Here is a 19,261-nt window from a genome sequence, read left to right on the forward strand (position 1 = left end):
TAAAATTTCACAAGAAAAACACATATTTCTTACAATCTGGTATTTAGAGAAGCAATTTAGACAAGTTTGTAATAATAGTTTAGCCTTTTTTGTGTTTTTGCATTATTGTTCCAACCGCTAGATGGTGCTGTTGTGCTTATTTCCTTTGTGTTACACAATGTGCTGTTGCAACATTCTGCAGTTTGTAGCAACAGGAAATTCAGCAGAAAACCAAGGCAAGATAAAAAAATAATAATTAAAAAAAATGTTTTTCACTGTGGAGGATTACAGAGACTCATTCTGTAGCTCTCAGATCCTTAAATGCAGGATGGAATGAGCGACTTTAGAACCAATTCAGGAAAACCAGACAATTAAAGACTGATCATGTTTTATATTATTATAAAAGTAAGTGAAAGATGAATTCTCCTGTCTCATTACAGCTCATTAAGGCTTGTTCAGATCTGTTGAGCTGAAACTCCTGGGATAATTCTCACTCCCACTGAGTCTGCTGGACTCTCCTGAGGTTTTCCTCTGTTTCCTCAGAGCTCCAAGCAGCACCAGAAGGTGGGAGTCATGTTGTACGAGTCATTCGCCGCAGTCAGTTTATTAGGAAGACATGGAGGACTCATAAAAAACAGCTCATAATGTAAGGCTGTATGATGTATGCTCAAAACCCCTTTTCCTGTATCAGCTCCTATTGTTTATGAGTGCCACTCGAACACAATAAAGCCCGCAGAGAGCAGATACATCATCTCAGCACTTATTGGTTCAGCAAACATCCCTCCTACAGTCACTTTTGAACTCAAAAAGCCATTTTAACACAGGTACTCCTGTCCATGACCTTTACAAATAGAGGAACTGCCAATGATCCGTTATGATTAATGACTTCCCCTGTTGTTTTTCATTTTTCCCTGAAATGTCACAAATGAAATGAACGGATGTTTGCAGGGAAGAAAGGTCATCTTGTTTTGTTCAAAACAAAAGGCTAAGTGTGCAAACAGCATTCTCACCCACCATGAGCCGCACTGTTGTTGATCAAACTTGACTATTTTTCTGGAGATTTTCTTGATCTGAATGATCACTGTAACTTGAAAAAGGAAGACTGAGCAGGCTGGGAACACATGAGACTTCTGTCAGGTGCTTCAAGAGCTTCAGATTTACATGATAACTGCATGAAAATGCTCATAATTAAGCTGCATAATCAGCCCAAAGAGATGCGTCTGTTTGCTGAGTGACTTGAGCATTAGCTTTGAATCCGTCTGATTAAGGAGCAGGTGCAAATTGACTGAAACGGCTCTGATTTCCTCTCAGGGGTGATGTAAGGCATGAAGAGCCCGCTTGAACGCGAGTAACCCCGGCTGTTTTACCGAAAATAACCCGGGCACTGCAGCATCAGCACCAGGCAGCTGCGCAGGTGCGGCCTTTAAAGGGACAGAGGGACTTCTTCCAGTTTCACCAAATCCTTCCACTGTTTACCTCAGCAGCAGATCAATAACAAGCTGAAAAGAATTTATTAAAGTCACAACATTACACTCCCCAGTTGATGTAAACACAAAACAGGGAGGCTTGGGATAAATTCACGATTGTCATTATGATTTTTTTAGTGCAATCTATTAAAAAATCCTCACTAGATTCTGAGATACAAATCAAAGCTCACTTTATGTTGTATTTTCCTCCTAAATTGAAGTTGGACTAAAAAAAAATAAAAAAAACAGACTCTCCTCCAGCAGCATCCTGCCAGCAACGCCCTGCATCCCAGACTCTCCGCGCGCGCCTCGCGGACGCACAAGCGGGGGGGAACGAGGAGAACAGCAGCTGCTTCATCGATGCTGCTGAAGCTTCTGCAGCGCTGCTGCCTTCCAGTGATGCAAACCGTGAGGGGATGAAGCTGCTGCCATCGTCGCCGCTGCGGGACATGTTCGTGAATCGGAAGGATTCCTCCTGACGCACGGATTTTAGGACTCGAGGATCGACATGACACGCATCGAGCTCCTCCGGTGATTCTGCGGGATAGTTTGAGGCCGGACGGACATGACTGTGATCTCAGGGGTTGCTGTGGATGCGGGATGATGAGCACCGCACCCCAAAAGAGATTTCTGAGGAGAGCTTATTTTGGTTCTTTGGTTTGCCTTTTGGGTTTGTTGCTGGACTCTGACGCACCGTGAGCTTTTTTGATTATTTTTGTGTTTTCTTGGTTTGTTTTTTCTTTCTTTCTGGTTGAGACTTTGTGGCAGACCCAATGTGGACTCTTCTGTCTGGAAGGATCAACTAAGCTCTGTTGCACTGAGAGGAAAAACCAGGTTAGAGCCGCTCACCTGGTCATTTAAACACACAAAAATAGGTAAGTGTGGACATTCTCACTTTAAAGCTATAGTGCTGAGGCACATATGATCCATAAATCCTCATAAAAGAGAAATGTTTGATTTCCAGTGGTGCTTTGCTTAAAATGATATTATTTTGGTTGGATCTGGATAAATATTTGAGTTTTCTCGTGGTCACTTTGATGTTAACAGGTGCTTTGGGAAGAGCAGCCCTCATAAGTCACTTCTCCACACCACTGCAAAGCTGCAGGCACGTTCAGTGACTCCTTCATCTTTTTCTGGCAGACATTTATTAAGGTTACTCAGATGTATGACTATAAACACAGAGGCCTTCATAGAAGGAAATTCTTTAAGTGTTTGACATGGATTATCAGAAGGCTGGTAATGGTGATTCTCTAATGCCCATGCAATTAGTGAGAGCCACGGTCATTTTTCATCACTGCTGCTCTTCACTTCAAGGGTTTTTTCATTACCATGAAGCTGGAGGGAGACATGGAAAAAGCTTCCGTGCTTCAGGACAGGTTGTTACCCAAAGAACAGTTTAGCAGTTGAGGTTGGGTTTGATCTTAGCCTCGTTTTTGAGCGGAATTTATGCACAGATCAAAATGAAAGCAGCAAAGAAAAAGGTACAGTTTTTAAATGTTGGTGTTCATCGCCATTTGACACTCAAAGGTTATCAAAGAGTTGCCTTTAGTGATTAAGGGGATATAAACAGGGCATGAGATCGTGCTATTTGTTGGACATTTTACTTTATAAATGCCCTTACAGCCAAATCTTTGTTAGATGTTTGTTTTCTTAAATTAACTCTCAAATCGAGTGAATGAGTCGAATCAAATATAGTGTAATCAAATCAAACAGAATTGAATATAATCAAAAAGAATAAGACCAAATCAAACAAATCAGTCAAATCAAATAAACAATTCTGGCAAACCAATCAAACAAATCAGTCAAAACAAATAAGCCAAATCTGTCAAATCCAATAAAATAAATCAGTTAAATCAAACAAGTATGTCAAATCAAACAAATCAGTCTAATCAAATCAAGAAAATATGACAAATTAAATCAAAAAAATCTGTTAAACCAATAAAATCTGTTAAATCAAACAAATTTGTCTAATCAAACAAACCAGCCAAATCAAATAAATCAAATGAAACAAATATGTCAATCAAATAAATAGATCAGTCCGATCAAAAAACACTCAAAACCAATAAAAAAAAATGAAACAAATCATTAAAATCAAACAAACCTGTCAAATCAAACCAAACAATCTATTCAAATCAAACATGTCAAATCAAATCAAACAAATCAGTAAATGAAACAAATCAGTCAAATCAAATCAAATCAAACAAATCAGTCAAATCAAATTCTTCAAATTAAATTAAACTTTGTTTGTCTAGCACTTTTACGACTAACTTGACTAAAAGTGCTTTACATAAAAACATGTTTTCAATTTTAAACACTAAAATCAAGATAGACTGTTACACAAATATATACAGTTGCAAGTATGAGAACCCTTTGGGAGTACTTCAGTTTATGTACAAAATGGTCACATGTCTTTTTTATTATTTCAAACTAAATCACACCGATGGACAAAAGCATTGCCTGATTTAATCACACGAATTTATGTTTTCGTGTTTTTACTGAACACAGATTTTCTCTTTAGTACATGTAACACATATAATGCTCACAATCCCTACACAAGCACACACACATACACATGCTCACACAACATAATGAAGCATAAAATAATTCACTTATAAGATGCAAAACTGAAACTTCGTCTATTTTCTTTCTGTAATGAAAAACAAATATATTTAGTGTTCAAATACACACGCTGGTGTTAAAGTTGAAGAGAATGTCAGGTCTCTTTCTTTTGAAGATGTGATTTCATCAGTGTGATATTTACACATTTTCTTTGTCACCCATTGTTGAAGATGAACCACAAGATGAGTCATAATATGATCAAACTACCAATCAAAAGCCTGGATACGCTTGTCTTTTTCTTTGAATGGATTTGTCTCCAGACTTTAGAAAAATAAGTATTTTGTGTATTAATGACATTTTTTATTTTGCTCAGCAGTAATTTAATGATGCTGAGGACACAAGATATGAAATCTTAAACTCATTCAAGCATCTGAAATAGGACACCTAAGTATTTGAAATATTTAAAACAATAAAAGGAAATTTGCTATAAAAAATGTCAAAATCATTTTGTTTTGACATTCACCTGAAACATGATGGCTTGTGACTTTTGGATGATTTCAGTAAGACAGTCGAGTTTAATTTTCTTCAAGCACTCCATGACTAACACAACAGACAAGCCGCCTTATGAGGGAGGAGATTTAGGTGAATCAGCAGTACTGGACAGTAAGTGAACTGCAAGGCTGAAACCAGATCCTCACTCCTCACACTCTCAACCTCATTGGTTTCATGCAGACACTCTGTAGAATGAGTGGTAATCAGATCACTGCACCTTGTGAGGATGTCTCACACCAGACTAAAATCATTTCTAGAACAGATGTCCAGTGCAGATTCATGAACACAAAAATGTTTGAATTCCCTCACTACTCCATCCAAAACCCTATGTAGTGCGGGGTCATCTAGTGCCCTGGATTTTAATGTAATTTGGACAGATGCTGTCTACTTTTAATCCCACTCCAATCATCTTTTGATCTATTTTAAAAGCGTCCCAGTGGTTTTTTGATTAAGGTTGTGCCTCTTTTATCCAAAATTGAAAAAAAAATCGTGTCGTTTTCTAGGACATAGTTTCTGCAGAGCGGCAAAAGTTCATTAGAAATTCACATCTGAGTTGTGGGCGGAAGTGCTAGCGCAGAGTCAGCCCATCCTTATCCCATCATCCCTTTGTTCTAGTTTGTTATGACACTCTTGATTTGTTGGAAAGGGGTTTTCTTTAATAACCCTTCAGGGGAACCTAAAAACATGTCTGCCCTTCTTTGTAGCCTTTCAGCATGGCAGAGAAAACACTTGAGCCGGGCTCAGTCAGCATCCCCATGGAGGAGACCAAACTCCCTGGTGGAGCCCCCCAAGAGGCACCTCTGCTGACCCACCTGAAGAAGGTGGAGAACCACATCACGGAGGCCCAGCGCTTCACCCACCTCCCACGCCGCTCCGCTGTGGACTTGGAGTTCAACGAGCTCTCCTACACCATCCGAGAGGGTCCCTGGTGGAGGAGGAGAGGTACTACACGCTCACAGCGCACAGTCATGATGGATGAGTGAGCGAGCACCACCCATAGGGATCAGTGGCATCAGGGCAGATGTTTACGGGGTTAATTACTTTGCAGCGTTTTAGATAGTCTGTACTGTCCCGGCCCAGGCGTGACGCTGGTACTTCCACCATGTTGGAGCAGAATTGCTGCGCTCAGCAGAGTTTAGACAGAGTAAATAATTTACACCTGCAAGGTGGCATATTGTTGTGCAACGATAGGCGGAGGCTGTGAGCCACTTCCACAACTGATCAATTCAGGATGCAAAATCCTCTTCTTTGTTTTTGAGTTATAACTGGAAATCATTTATTAACATTCTCTGAATGACTATGAAGCCCCCACCTGATGCGGTGTGGGTTGTGTTATTTTTAGGCCAGTGTTATAGTGCTGTGCGTCACAAAAACATGGCAAAGGAGTGTCTGCTGTTTTGCAGTATGAATCCTGAGAGTACTAAAGAGGAGGATTATGAGCAGGAGGAAGGACAGTTGGATCAATAAATCAGCTTTTGTTTGTGCACTGATGCAGACGCTCATCTTTCTTAGCATCATCATCGAAATGAAGATGCGGTTCCAGCTGTGTTGAAGGCAACCTGAAGTGCCAGCTTCTCTTCTATGTTAGCAGCTCTTGTTTTTACAGATCCCGTCTTTCACAGAGATCTTTCACTGTTTTTAGTGGTGATCAGTTTCAATCAGCTTTCAGTCAAATAGGATCCTGAAGCTTCAATTCTGTTTTTTTGTCATCTCTCCAAAGAATAATAAAAGAACCATCTAATCTCATTTGACAGATGCTGCAGACAGTGGGGGTTTGTGTTCTTTCTGCTCCAGATTAAAGCAGGAGAGCTTTCAGCTATATTACTCTCTGCTCTGGTCATTTTTTACAGTCGGGCATTGTGCAGCTTCTGCATTTCCCCTCTTCTCAACACTGTTAGCCTTTCCACACATCTGAACACTATATATATTATATTCCAGCACTGCAGGATAAATGTTGGCTTTTCTAAACTCTGAATCTGACAGAAGCTGACAGTTGACTAGAGCTAAAGGGAAAAGGCTTGTTCAGCACCATGGACAGCACCATGCATTACTTTACTGACATCCCAGAGCCCCAAACCTTATTTTATCTCATTTTTTATTTCTATGTTTATTTTTTTGTCTTTTCCAGCAAATGTTTTATTTATTTTTATTTATTTATTTATTGCCATGTCCAACAAATGAACAGCAGCTGAGTGCCTCTTGTGCTAGATTTGTTTTGTTTAATACTCTCTCAAGTGTGTTAATATAAAATCCCTTTTTGTAACTGAAGCTGAACTTTATTTATTGGATTTCAAACCTTAGTTTGAAATAAAAAAAAACAGAGGAACACTTTACACCTGTGTTCTTTCCACTGACGCCTTCAGATCAGCTGTTCATTTTTAATTGTGAGGTGGCATTTTATCACAGCCTGAGCAAAGCCTTCAAAACATATGTAATTTCAAAGGCCTTAACACTGTTGCTCTGCCATGTAATTCAATAATCAGTAATTAGTTGAGCTTCAGAAACACACATTTGCTTTTATTTTTGCCAAATGATGTATAATTAAGCAGCTGATAGAGAGAAAAGTGACAAAAAGGAAACACTCAGCATGAATTATTAGCCTGGATGTCATTTGGATTTTAATGAGATTTAGTCATTGAGTTGCTAACATGTTAGTTAAGAGTCATGCCTGTGCTGAGCATGAGCAGGAGGCTACTAAGAGAAGGACATTGTGAACATGCACTAATTTTAGACTCATAACTTTAGCTGTAAAAGGGTTTTGAAAGCTTTGGTCCCATTTGGGCTGCCCTCCATCTGCATTTGTAATTGTAGCCCCTATCAGATGAAACCAGCCATTTATCGCTCCCAGGACAAAGCCGCTCTGGCCTGCTTTCATGTTGAGGGCGTTCTCTTCCCCAGGGAAGAAGCTGGAAAAACTGTGAGCTTAGAAAGCTGAAAGATAGAAATGAGAGTGAGGAGGAACAGGAAAACGTTCACGTCCCTTTGGGTCATTTGGTGTAAAGTCGGTTTTTAGGCAGGGAGGATAAACGTGTTCAGAAGTAATGTCTTTCAAAATCCTGCACTTATCGTGCTCTTACATTTATGATTTGAATTACAAGCTGATTCTGGAAGTTTGATGATCCCAACTAGGAAGAAATCACGAAGATGTTCCTCTTTACGGCACATTTTTATGTTTTTTTTCTGCACTTCAAGAGTTAAATTAGCAGTAAAACCTCAGTGTTCAGCTCCAGGGTGCTTTATATTGTCATAGAGAGAAGATCCTCTCTTTTCCTCATGCCATGCTCTCTTTGCAAGCTTCCTTCAGCCAATATCTATTACCCCCTCTGTCCAGAAACATGGACGCTATTGATCTGTGACACTAGTTTGAATTAAAGGTTAGGTGTGAGCAAGAACTTCTGTGTCTGTGCTCCTCTGTGAGGATCTCCCACTCCTCCATGACCATGAACATAATAGGGTGCAGTAAAAAGATTGAGGGATTGAAATTCCTTGTTGAGTGAAAGTAATTGTACCTTTCCAGTGCACCGGACAACTCCTTTCTACATCCAGCTGCTTTGTCAGCTTTGCGGTTTATACTCCCAGCTCCTCTGGAAGACGGTGTTCTGTTCAGCCTGCTCTGTTTGAAGCGTTGACGACTCAATGAGTCACTTTAGTGAACAGCTCAAGACTCGGAAACAGGAAAGAGCTCCACACAAACGCCCATAATGCTTTGCTCAGCAGTTCTGCTCATCTGCACGTTTGCCGCAGTTTCACTGCTTTGAACTAAAATTTATGGAAAACAAAATTTTTGGCTGTTAAAAACGATCTGAAAGGTAACTTTTCCCTCTGTTCTTTCATTTCGTTGTGGACTGAATCTCTAGCTGAAACACACAGACTTTCTAGGACTAAGCAGCTATTCTGTCTGAGCAGATGATGGTCAATAATCTTAACTTTCTGCATAACCTCCTGCTAAAACACATCATTCTTTCTGATATTAAAAATGGCAAAATCCGACCAAGCTAGACAAACAGCTTTGGTGTTAGCACTCAATACTGAAGGAAAATCATGACTTTAATCATTTGGTTTATCACCATTTCTAAATCCAGTTTAATATATATATATATGTATTTATGTGCAAAAACACACTCCGCATTACATTTACAGTATTTCCAAATCCAGATCTGGTGCACTGCAGGGTATTCACCTGTAAAACCAGCTCTCATTTGGGTTTTTAAAACCAACTCTCTGCGCTTTTAGATCTAATCTTGAGACCTTCTGCTTTAAAAAAAACTTTTATGTTAAATTTATTAAGGAAATTTTGTGTACATGCTCCTATTACTGTCTGCTTTTTAATATGGACAAATAAATGATGTATTTTAGCTCGTAAAATGACATCCATTTTTTTTTTAACTGTTTAATCTTTAGGTTTATTGTACTTTTTCCGTACACACTTTTTATGAAGCAAATTATATGTATTTAAAGTGGAAGTTAGTTTCATAATTATCCTCTCTACGTTTCTAAGAAAACGAGTTTGTAAAATAATGTTCTCATTTGGTTAAATGTCTGAAGCAGGGTTTGTTTCTTACAAATAGAAAAGTCTTCACTTTAGAGACGTATAAACATTGCATTCAGCTAGAATTATTTATCTCAAATTCTGCAACATAAAATGTCTTTTTATTTTTTTGTTTTAGTCCAGTTCAAGAATTAACTGAGCTTCAGTTGGCCACGATTAAAGAAAATTTAGGATTCATGAAGTATTGTTAAACTATTGTTAAATTTATATTTATTGTCCATTTAATGTCTTAGATTTGATCAAAAATAAGATACATCAACATTTAATTAATTGGTTGAATTATAGATGGAATCACTAAAAATCTCTGTTTCACCAAAATTAACTTTTAAAATGTTCCTCACCAGTTTTTTTTTTTTTTTTTTTTATAGACTTCAGCAGATGAAGTGATCATGCTGTTCCCTGATGGGCAGATGTAACTGACACATGGTCGAAAAACTGATAATTCATTTCTTATTCCCACAAATACTCAAGAAATCTGAATTTTTTTTTTTTTTTTTTTTTTGCTAGTGCTCCCAACATGTTCAATTATTTTAAGGTTGACCCACATTAAGCCGGCCTCTGTGATCCAGAACAAGTTTTTAGGTGTGTGTATTACTTTGATGTCAGGAGAGAACTTTGACATTAGCTGCACACTCTCTGCTCCTCCTGAGACTAAAGGATGAGCGTGCAGTCTGGCAGAGATAAGACCATTGGTGTTTGCTACCAACAGCAGCGGCTCGAGTCATCAGCATGCGCTTCATGTCGACGCGGGGCTGCTTCACCGCCACCAGACAGATTCTCTGTCTGAGTAGAGGATATTTAATGACTGAGGAAGATGTGGGGAAGATTTTCTTTGGAATCGTGACTTTCTGCTTAAACACCTCAGTAATCATGCAGGATTTTGGTGTTTGCACTCACTAGGAAAATCATGACTTTATTCCCCTTTATAAGGGTTTGTACTGATAAACAAGAGTAAATTGGAACACTTTGAATGCAACACTTTTTTAAAATGTCTTATTTAAAAAAAACATTTATGTACAAAAACACAATCTGTATTAAATTTACAGTATTTTAGAAAATACACACACTTACAGCACACCTTAGTAATGTTTTATTATAGCCTTAATTCACGAACTTATTCAATGAAACATATTTTTTATCATTTTTTGCTGAACTTTAAACAGAAAATAAGCAAACCTATGGATACAATTCTCAAATAAACATCCAATAGTAAAAACAAAATAGTCTATAGCAGAAACCAAAAAACCTGGAGAAAAGCTGCACAGGCCTGGGGGGATTCAAACCAGAAGCTTTTAATGTGATGAGGGAGAGATTGTCTGCAAAGCCCTGTAATGTTGCAAGTTCCCGTAAATAGTTTGGAATACAGTTTTATTTTGATGCTGTGAAACTCCAGCATTCTGTAAATTGGACCGATCCTCTTTTAGGTGTAGGATTGTCTGATCCATTTGCCACCACTCCACATGCAGAAAGAGATGAACGCTTAGCACACTGTGTACTCTGCTGTTTATTAGAGGCGTGGTTAGGAGGTGAATGGGAAACGAACTCTAAAGAGCTTTTTTGCAACATATGTACATAAGTATTTTAACTCTGCATCCTCTGTGTTTAGAGTTGTTTCTGTTGTTTCCACAGGCAGTAGAGCATCATTAGTAAAAGTTCATTCTTTAAAAGTTTTGTTTGCAAAATCATCTAAGTTAAAATCTAATTAAGTTTTTACGGTTCTTATGTATAGTTGTTCAAAACAATTGGGTTTTGTCTCTTTCTGTCAGGTTACAAGGCTCTCCTCAAGTGTCTGTCAGGACGGTTCTGCAACAAGGAGCTGATTGGCATCATGGGGCCCTCTGGAGCCGGAAAGTCCACTTTAATGAATATTTTAGCAGGATACAGGTGATTTTGACTTCAATCTTTGTAAAATATGTATTCAAGTTTAACTGCAAAACTATAGTCATCGTTGATTTTGAGCTTAAATGCTGGACTGTCAAAGGAAACGCATCAAATAAGCTTCATAAGATTCTGTTTGTCCTTTTTTTATACTTTATATTGTGTTAACAGCACAAATGGCAAACTAAAAATGAACATGAACAATGTTTAATGTCTAAGTACGGCTGTGTTCTAAATTTTGAAAGCATAATTTGTCTGTTAGTTATCCAGGGGAATTTTATTTTTTTACATGAGTTTTTCATGAGACTTTTTGTGGGGAAATGTGTTTTTTACTCCAACTTTTAAAACATTTGTAGCTAGAAGTGATCTTTTAAATGGTGTCTTAAACCCGCACTCTAATGACAATTGTGTTTTTAGTGTCTTTAACATGTTCTTGAGGCATTTTTCTCATGAAGGAGGACATAGATGGAGAAAATTAAGCTAACGGTTCAATTTTTTAGTATTTATTTATTCAAACTTTAGTAAATCAGGAGCAAACAATAAAATGCCGTCTCCATTATTGCCTACCATTTTTGTAGCATCAGTAATGTTAGCTTGGGGGTGTGAGGGGCTGTAAGCTAGAAGGAGAGAGTGTAAACAGAGGAATGATGGAAGGGGCGGGCTTACTCCACACAGTTTTTTTGATTTTGACCAAAAACTGTATAATCATAACACTTAAAATACTTCATAAGATGATCAGAGTGGGACTTCAGGTGTTTAAATATTTGGTTGGAGAAGTTGTGTTATTTATTTCCTGCGTGCTCCATCAGGCATGAATTTGTGTCTTTCTGCTTGAAAACAGGGAAACGGGCATGAAGGGCACGATCCTGGTGAACGGTCGTCCACGGGACCTTCGGACCTTCAGGAAGATGTCTTGCTACATCATGCAGGACGATATGCTGCTGCCTCACCTCACAGTGAGGGAAGCCATGATGGTGGGATCACTAAACAGATCAATCACCAAACTCAGAAGGTGATACTCGAATACTGAGTTAACTCTGTCTTTCAGGTTTCGGCCAACCTAAAGCTGAATGAGAGCATGCAGGTCAAGAAAGAACTTGTAAGTATGACTGTTGATGCAAGAATATGAAATCAAATAATGTTTCTGTTGTTTTTTTTTTCATGAATGTGTCCTGTGGCTAAATCATCGGAAAGGAAAGCAATAAAAATCTATCTCCTCCATTAAATAAAACCGGAAACTTTTTTTTTAAATCAAATGATTTTTTTTGTAATTGTTTGTGGAAAAATCTGAGTGCATCAAAGAAGTTCTCACATAACTAATCATCAATGAACATTTTTATATCTCTTCATTAAGGTGAAAAACTTAAAAAGTGGAAATAACAAAGGAAATTTAAACAAAAAACACAAAGAGAAATATTTAAAAACTAAAACTCAGTTAGTTTTTTAATGCACTTAAACAATATGTCCAAATTATACTTTAATGTAATATACTTTAAAATTATAACAGAATATTGTTTTGGAATAATTGATTTTTAAAATATTTGTTAGCATGCAGAAGCATTAGCTTGATTTCTTTGGGAAGCTCCCCTTTTGTGCTGCTGGTTATGTTAACCCACATTCCACATGCAAATGTGTCTGCTTTACTTTTCTTGCGTTCGAGGTGGATGAGATCCTAACAGCTCTTGGTCTTCAAGAATGTGCTCAAACACGCACCAACTGCCTCTCTGGGGGTCAGTGTAAGAGGCTCGCCATCGCCTTGGAGCTGGTCAACAATCCGCCGGTCATGTTCTTTGATGAGCCCACCAGGTACACCTCAAATCACCCACTTTGAAATTCTCATTTCAGGTTGAAACTCCAACTTATTGGAGCTTTTGTGGTTTCTTCTCTCCTCTCTTTCCCCTTTGCAGTGGTCTGGACAGTGCATCATGCTTTCAAGTGGTTTCTCTCATGAAGTCTCTGGCTCAGGGTGGACGGACAATCATCTGCACCATTCATCAGCCCAGCGCCAAGCTCTTTGAGATGTTTGATAAGGTAAGTTGAGTGCTTTTACTGCTTGGTGCATCTGACCTTCCATTAGCTAGAGCTCAGACCAAGATACCGCAGGTTGGCACGATTCATTTTATACAGCTGGGCAGCCCAGAGGTCAATATCCAGTCTTGTTGTTTTGTCGGCTATTGATCCATGTTTCAGGAGAGGCAGTGTGCTGAAAAGTGTTGATAACTCTGCGCCTCTTTTGTTCATCCATCAGCTCTACATCCTCAGTCAGGGTCAGTGCATATACAAGGGCACAGTCCCGTACCTCATTCCATATTTGAAGAACCTGGGTCTTCACTGCCCCACATATCACAACCCTGCAGATTTCAGTAAGTGCTTGGTGTCCCTGCCTGTGCCTTCTGAAAACACCCTGTTCTCACGAGCCTCTTATCTCTGCTCCCAGTCATTGAGGTGGCGTCGGGAGAGTACGGCGATCTGAACCCAGTGCTGTTTGAGGCGGTCCAGGGAGGCCTGTGCTCAGAGGAGGGCAAAAAGAACTCGAAAGACAAAAGCGACTCCTCCTGTCCCTCCCAGTGTCACAGTGTAAGTGATTTTAGCCCCTTTTCATCCAAAATTAGTTCATTTTGAACAAAAGTGGCTCATTCCAAAAGTAGAAAAAGAAAAAAATTAATTTTGGGAAATTAAGAAAAAAATCAAAATCTTTTAATATGAAACAACTAACCATCAAATAGTTTTCTCTTATCTAACCCTCTACATTTATACATCACAGACCTGACCTCTTTTTGATTCTCTATTCTCCACAGGACACAGGAACCCTGGAGAAGCATAGCTTTGCCACCAGTACATTCACACAATTCTGCATCCTCTTCAAAAGAACCTTTATTACAATATGCAGGGACACGGTAAGACTAAAAGACATTTTTCTGGCTTAAAAATGATCAAATTTGCATTAACATCCAATACTGAAGTTGCTTGGACTTTGTGTTTAAGGTGCTGACCCACCTCAGGGTGATGTCCCATCTGTCCATCGGAGTTCTCATCGGCCTCCTCTATCTGAAAATCGGGAATGACGCCAGCAAGGTTTTCAACAACACAGGCTTCCTCTTCTTCTCCATGCTGTTCCTCATGTTTGCCGCCCTGATGCCCACAGTGCTAACCTGTAAGACTGGAAACATTGATTTGGTAAGTTGTTTTTTTTTCAACTGAGGTGGAAAGTCTTTTAACTGTGCTCCCATCCCGCAGTCCCTCTGGAGATGTCTGTGTTTGTGAGGGAACATCTCAACTACTGGTACAGCTTAAAGGCCTACTACCTAGCCAAAACCATGGCTGACATACCATTTCAGGTAAAAAAAAAAAAGTCACGCAGCTCTGGTGAGGCATGTATTATCAACACTATAACTGAAACACTCTTTCCCAGGTGATTTGTCCAATCATGTACTGTAGCATAGTGTATTGGATGACTGAACAGCCTCCAGAGGCCGGCCGCTACCTGCTCTTTATGGCCTTGTCGACATCTACAGCTCTTGTAGCCCAGTCCCTGGGGCTGCTCATTGGAGCTGCATCCACATCCCTGCAGGTGGGCGAACCTGCAATATCCTAACTCGTTTTGTAGCATCATATGCCCATCTCGTTTGATGTATTCTGAAACAATATCAGGAGTAAAATGTTGATGCAATGGTTTCATTTAGAAAAACTCATTTGGAGACATGTAATTTAAATCTCATTACTGATTTTTTTTTTTTTTTTTACAATTGTATATTTAATGTACTAGTAAAATTTTATGCAAAGTTTGTTCGTGTCAATTCTTTGAAAAAGTTTGACTTCATTTTAAATTTCTCACATTTTGGGTTCAACTCTCAATAATTTGAATCATAATAAGAGCTATCAGCATTAACACGTTAACGCACACAATTAATAAAAAAAAATTACTCATTAATATGTATTAACGTAAATCAATGAAATCCCGCAAAGCAGCAACCTTCCTCTTTTTCTCGGTTCGGGCTTCCATGGCGTGCATTAAAACACTTCGTCGAGTATTATCCCATTTATACCAAGGACAGTTACAAAAGAAATAAATATTCAATCGTTTTTTAGTACTTTATTCTTTATTTTTTATTTATTTTTTTGTAGTTCAGATCTTCGTTTCACAAAAAGCAGACTTTTTGATCTGTCACAGAAACATGACAGCGTGTTGCTGAGCCTCACTGCAGGAAAGCAATATATATATGCTGATCGTCACGATAGTTTAAATAAACCATCAGTTAGAGTTAGAAAATTCCTCTTTTACCACTTGTTTTTGTCCAGATCATGAATAAAAACCAGAACTTTTTTTTTTAGGTGTCATAGACATATAAGGGGCATCAACACCCAGCAGCCAATCAGAATAGAGTATTCACACGGACCATTTAAAGTGCAGAAACACATCGATTGTTCCTTAAGCCTGAACTGTATATCAGCATCTATGTTGTCTTGGAGTAGTACCGCAGACATAAAAGTCTGTAGAGTTCTGTCTCAATGTTGACGTGTTTTGTGCATACAAATTACACTTCTTGAATTTCTGAGTTATCACTTGGTAAATGAAAAACTTCCGACAGTAAAAATGAAGGACAAAATGTATCTCTAGCCTGTTGTGTTCAACATTTTTCCTTATAAAATTTACCTAGTAAAACATTGTGATTTATCATGATTAATCACAATCCAAAAGTGGGATTAATTGGATTTTTTTTTAATCGACTGACAGCAATTATGATGCAAAAACTGCTGAAAATGTGTAAACATCAATATTGAAAGCAGACTCAAATCTTGTTATTATCTTAGTTTTGATATTTATCTCTGGTTAGGCTGCCTAAACAGATAACTACAATTGTGGCTAAACTATAGTCTCCACCACAGACTGATATTACATTTTTAGGCAAATTTATTGATTTATTTATCTTTTTTTTAACAGGTAGCAACGTTTGTGGGTCCAGTCACAGCCATACCTGTCCTCCTTTTTTCTGGCTTCTTTGTTAATTTTGACACAATCCCAAAATACCTCCAGTGGAGCTCCTACGTCTCTTATGTCAGGTTCTGTCTCCTATTTTTATATTACAGATACTTTGGAGTGTACAGACTTTAAAGGTCTTTTCAAACAACCTTAAATTTATCATTTTTCTTCCTCTTGTCTTTCAGGTATGGCTTTGAAGGGGTGATACTCTCCATCTACGGGATGAACCGGTCCGAGTTGGAGTGTCCGGATGTAGTGTGTAAATTTCAGAAACCAGAGGAGGTCCTCCAGCTGCTGGATGTGGAGGATGCAAAGCTTTATGTGGACTTCATGGTGTTGGGGGTTTTCTTTCTTATCCTCAGATTGGCCACCTATCTGGTTCTGCGCTATAAGGTCAAATCGGAGCGCTAAGGCATCCAGAACCACGAATAATTAGGATGGTCTCAGCAAAAGTGAGAAAACATATCCTTATCTCTCCCTCCACATTACATACACATAAAAAGATGGACACAAATCCAGTGTATACAATCATCGGAAGTGCAGCCGCAGCGTTACTCTGGTGCAGGCTGCAGATTGAGAGGGGTCTGAGACTATATTTGTCAGCTCACTATAACCTTTCCAAAATGAAGTCTAAATCAGGGCTTCCTCTCAAGAAAAAGCAGAATATCCAACAAAGTATTTAATAGCATGTTTTACCAAACAAACACATTTGAATTTGTCATAAATGTCATAAAAAAAACAAGATTATTGGAACCCGAAGAAACCCGGTGACTGGTCTGTGTAGTGTCTGAAGAGCCATCAAGATAACCCAGGTGGATCTGGTCTTGTTAACATCTTAACTGCGGAAACTGTCCATGCCTAAAACCTTCAGACATCTGTGTCGAGAGGCTGAACGTACAAGCTCATCTTTGCAGAGTTTGACCCAAACAAACCAACTGCCAGTGGACGACTTTTTCTTCTTTCCCAGCGTGGATCGTTTTCACAGACCTTCTGTCTTCAGACTGACGGTGGCAGAACACTCAAACTTGGATGAAGTGCTTGCAAAAATGTTCCGCAGGGTGTCTTTAAGTGATGACTGACTCCATACTCGATTATTAAAGTGACATCATCTTTGCTTCTGCCATACTCGAGGAAGCACCCGGGCAAAAGGGAAATGTGAAGTCTACTTTTCCAGCCTGATGAGGAGAGGGAGACAAAGATCACAGACAGAAACTGTGTTTTAGTCAAAGTGCAATAGCTTATGCAGTGGATGAAAAAAATGAAGATCAGTGTTGCTGTTTTGACACTATATTCCTGCGAAATGCTTAATTCCCCTCGTCGAATGACCCTGTCGCCGTCTCCTCTGGGAGATGCTGTCTCCCCTGTTCTCCTCTTTCTCTGTGCTTGCTGATGTCTGACAGATGTGTTTTGTTCCGAAACAATGCTAGATACTTGAAATGTTGGCTGGGCGGTTTCTGTGCCTCTGAACTGGAATGATTTGAGTTTCTTCTGCTTTACTGTTTGCACATACACCTTATGTCTACAATATGCTGGTCCTCTCTTTCACACACACATGCACACACACACACTCACTTTTGCAATGTTTAGAAAAGCCTCTCCTAGTCACATGGCAATGCAAATATTTTCCAATAGACTTGCTATGAAATATTTCTTACTGAAACTATGCTACTTAGTAATCCTTATTATAACGCGTAACATAACGTGAGTATATAATCAATGATTGTATAGTGAGTATGTCATGCTGTTAACAGATGTACATGTGCACTTTTGAAGTGTATGTTCATTGATTTTGATTATTTCTATTTGATTTTATTTTTATATATCTAACGAGAGCGCTTGGAGGTATAGAGGGCAGAAGTGAATGTTGCATGCTCTCTGCAGAAAGGAAATATTTAAGATATTTGGAGAACGGCATGATGATTCTCCTAACCTCAATATATGTATCATGACTGGTTGAGGAGAAGCAAATCTGTTGCTTTCTGCTGAACACGTTCAGTGTCTGGATTAAAAAAAAAAAAGAAAAAGGATCAGGGGAGCATTAAAAAGGACATAAACCAAATGTAGCTGATTGTCAGAGTCTCTGAAAAACAGCTGGATCAGAAAAGAGATTTTTCCTTTGTGATTCTGTGTTTGCCTGCAGCAGCAGGAATCTTTCTGTCATAACAGCAATAGTCAACATTGGGATGTTTCTGGTATAACACTTCCTCCGCTGTTGCTTTAGTCACTTTAGAAGTCTTAACTTCCTTCGTTTAAATGTGCAATAACCATCCAAAGGTATTTAAACTCTATGAATGAAAAAGGGAACTGTGACACTTCCATCATAAGCTTTGTTTACGTTGCTTTATTTATTTTTTGGTTGTTTTTGTTTTTTTAGAGAAAGCAAAGTGGCGTGATGCATTTTAGATGGATGCTGGTGAGTCAGAGCCTCTGAGCACATGTTTCCATTTTAATGCTAGATCTAACCAAGATAATTGGCTTTTATGTGATGACGTAAAGGTTTCCTGGCATCACATTAGAAATATGTTTGGTCTATTTCCAAAAAAACTTTGGTTTGCTTGAAGACGGGATATGAACTTCAATGTGGGGGGAAAAAAGTGACCATAGAAAAAAAGAAATACATTCGACTTTTAAATGCAGCAGCAAAATAAACTGAATGTGGGTAACCTGTATTACCAAAGAAAAAATATCTGCATTTTTCACTGTAAGATAAATATCCAACGTGGTCTTGTATTTTTAAAACATTAAAAAAGCTTAATAGATACAATCTGACAACTCAGATGTGAAATACTTGTACCAAATATGACATGTGTGCTTAAAAATGATGGTACTTGAATGCTGCTGCTGAGCTTAGAATGTATTTTTTAAAAATCATTTTATTTATCATTTGTCAAGTCCACTCTATAATGCATGGAAGGTAATAATATACCACCTAACCCTTCAGAGAGTTTTGACAAATATTGATGGAAATTAAACATATTTTTTAATGCATTTCTTTCTTTTTTCTTTTTTTCTATCATTTACATGTGAATTTACTGTTTGTCAGCTAAGAAAATGCAAGTTCTGTATAACGAACGCTGTTCTGAGGATTATAATAAAGATGATTTATAACCTTTGGTTTTGTTAATTCAGATGATTTTACTCTATCATAAACTTCTACAAATCTACATGTCAGAGTTTTAACATGTTGATAACAGCTAAGTGGAAGTTATAAAAACTTATTGGGTCAAAGTATGTCTTTAGGCATATTTTATTTTAGCTTCATATGCAGTTTTCTCTGACCTTATGGAGTTTGAGGCA

General features: G+C 38.3%; 1 protein-coding gene across 2 annotated transcripts; it reads left to right on the forward strand.

The window, feature by feature from the left end:
• The first annotated feature begins 1,096 nt into the window (after positions 1-1,096).
• On the forward strand, positions 1,097-19,077 carry abcg4a (ATP-binding cassette, sub-family G (WHITE), member 4a). Of its 2 annotated transcripts, none has more exons than XM_024266351.2 (15): positions 1,097-2,279; positions 5,261-5,498; positions 10,872-10,989; positions 11,825-11,957; positions 12,032-12,082; positions 12,644-12,789; positions 12,891-13,014; positions 13,232-13,346; positions 13,421-13,560; positions 13,782-13,880; positions 13,969-14,137; positions 14,221-14,321; positions 14,396-14,554; positions 15,926-16,044; positions 16,150-16,375. In XM_024266351.2, exons 2-15 carry the CDS (start codon positions 5,270-5,272, stop codon positions 16,373-16,375), a joined length of 1,929 nt encoding a protein of 642 aa, XP_024122119.1. In that variant the 5' UTR covers positions 1,097-2,279; positions 5,261-5,269. The 2 variants fall into 2 exon arrangements, with proteins under 2 accessions (XP_024122119.1, XP_024122118.1); XM_024266350.2 differs by having other exon boundaries at positions 1,099-2,320; positions 16,150-19,077.
• Positions 19,078-19,261: the final 184 nt, after the last annotated feature.

Source organism: Oryzias melastigma, linkage group LG14 (assembly GCF_002922805.2).
Source record: "Oryzias melastigma strain HK-1 linkage group LG14, ASM292280v2, whole genome shotgun sequence".
NCBI lineage: Eukaryota > Metazoa > Chordata > Actinopteri > Beloniformes > Adrianichthyidae > Oryzias > Oryzias melastigma.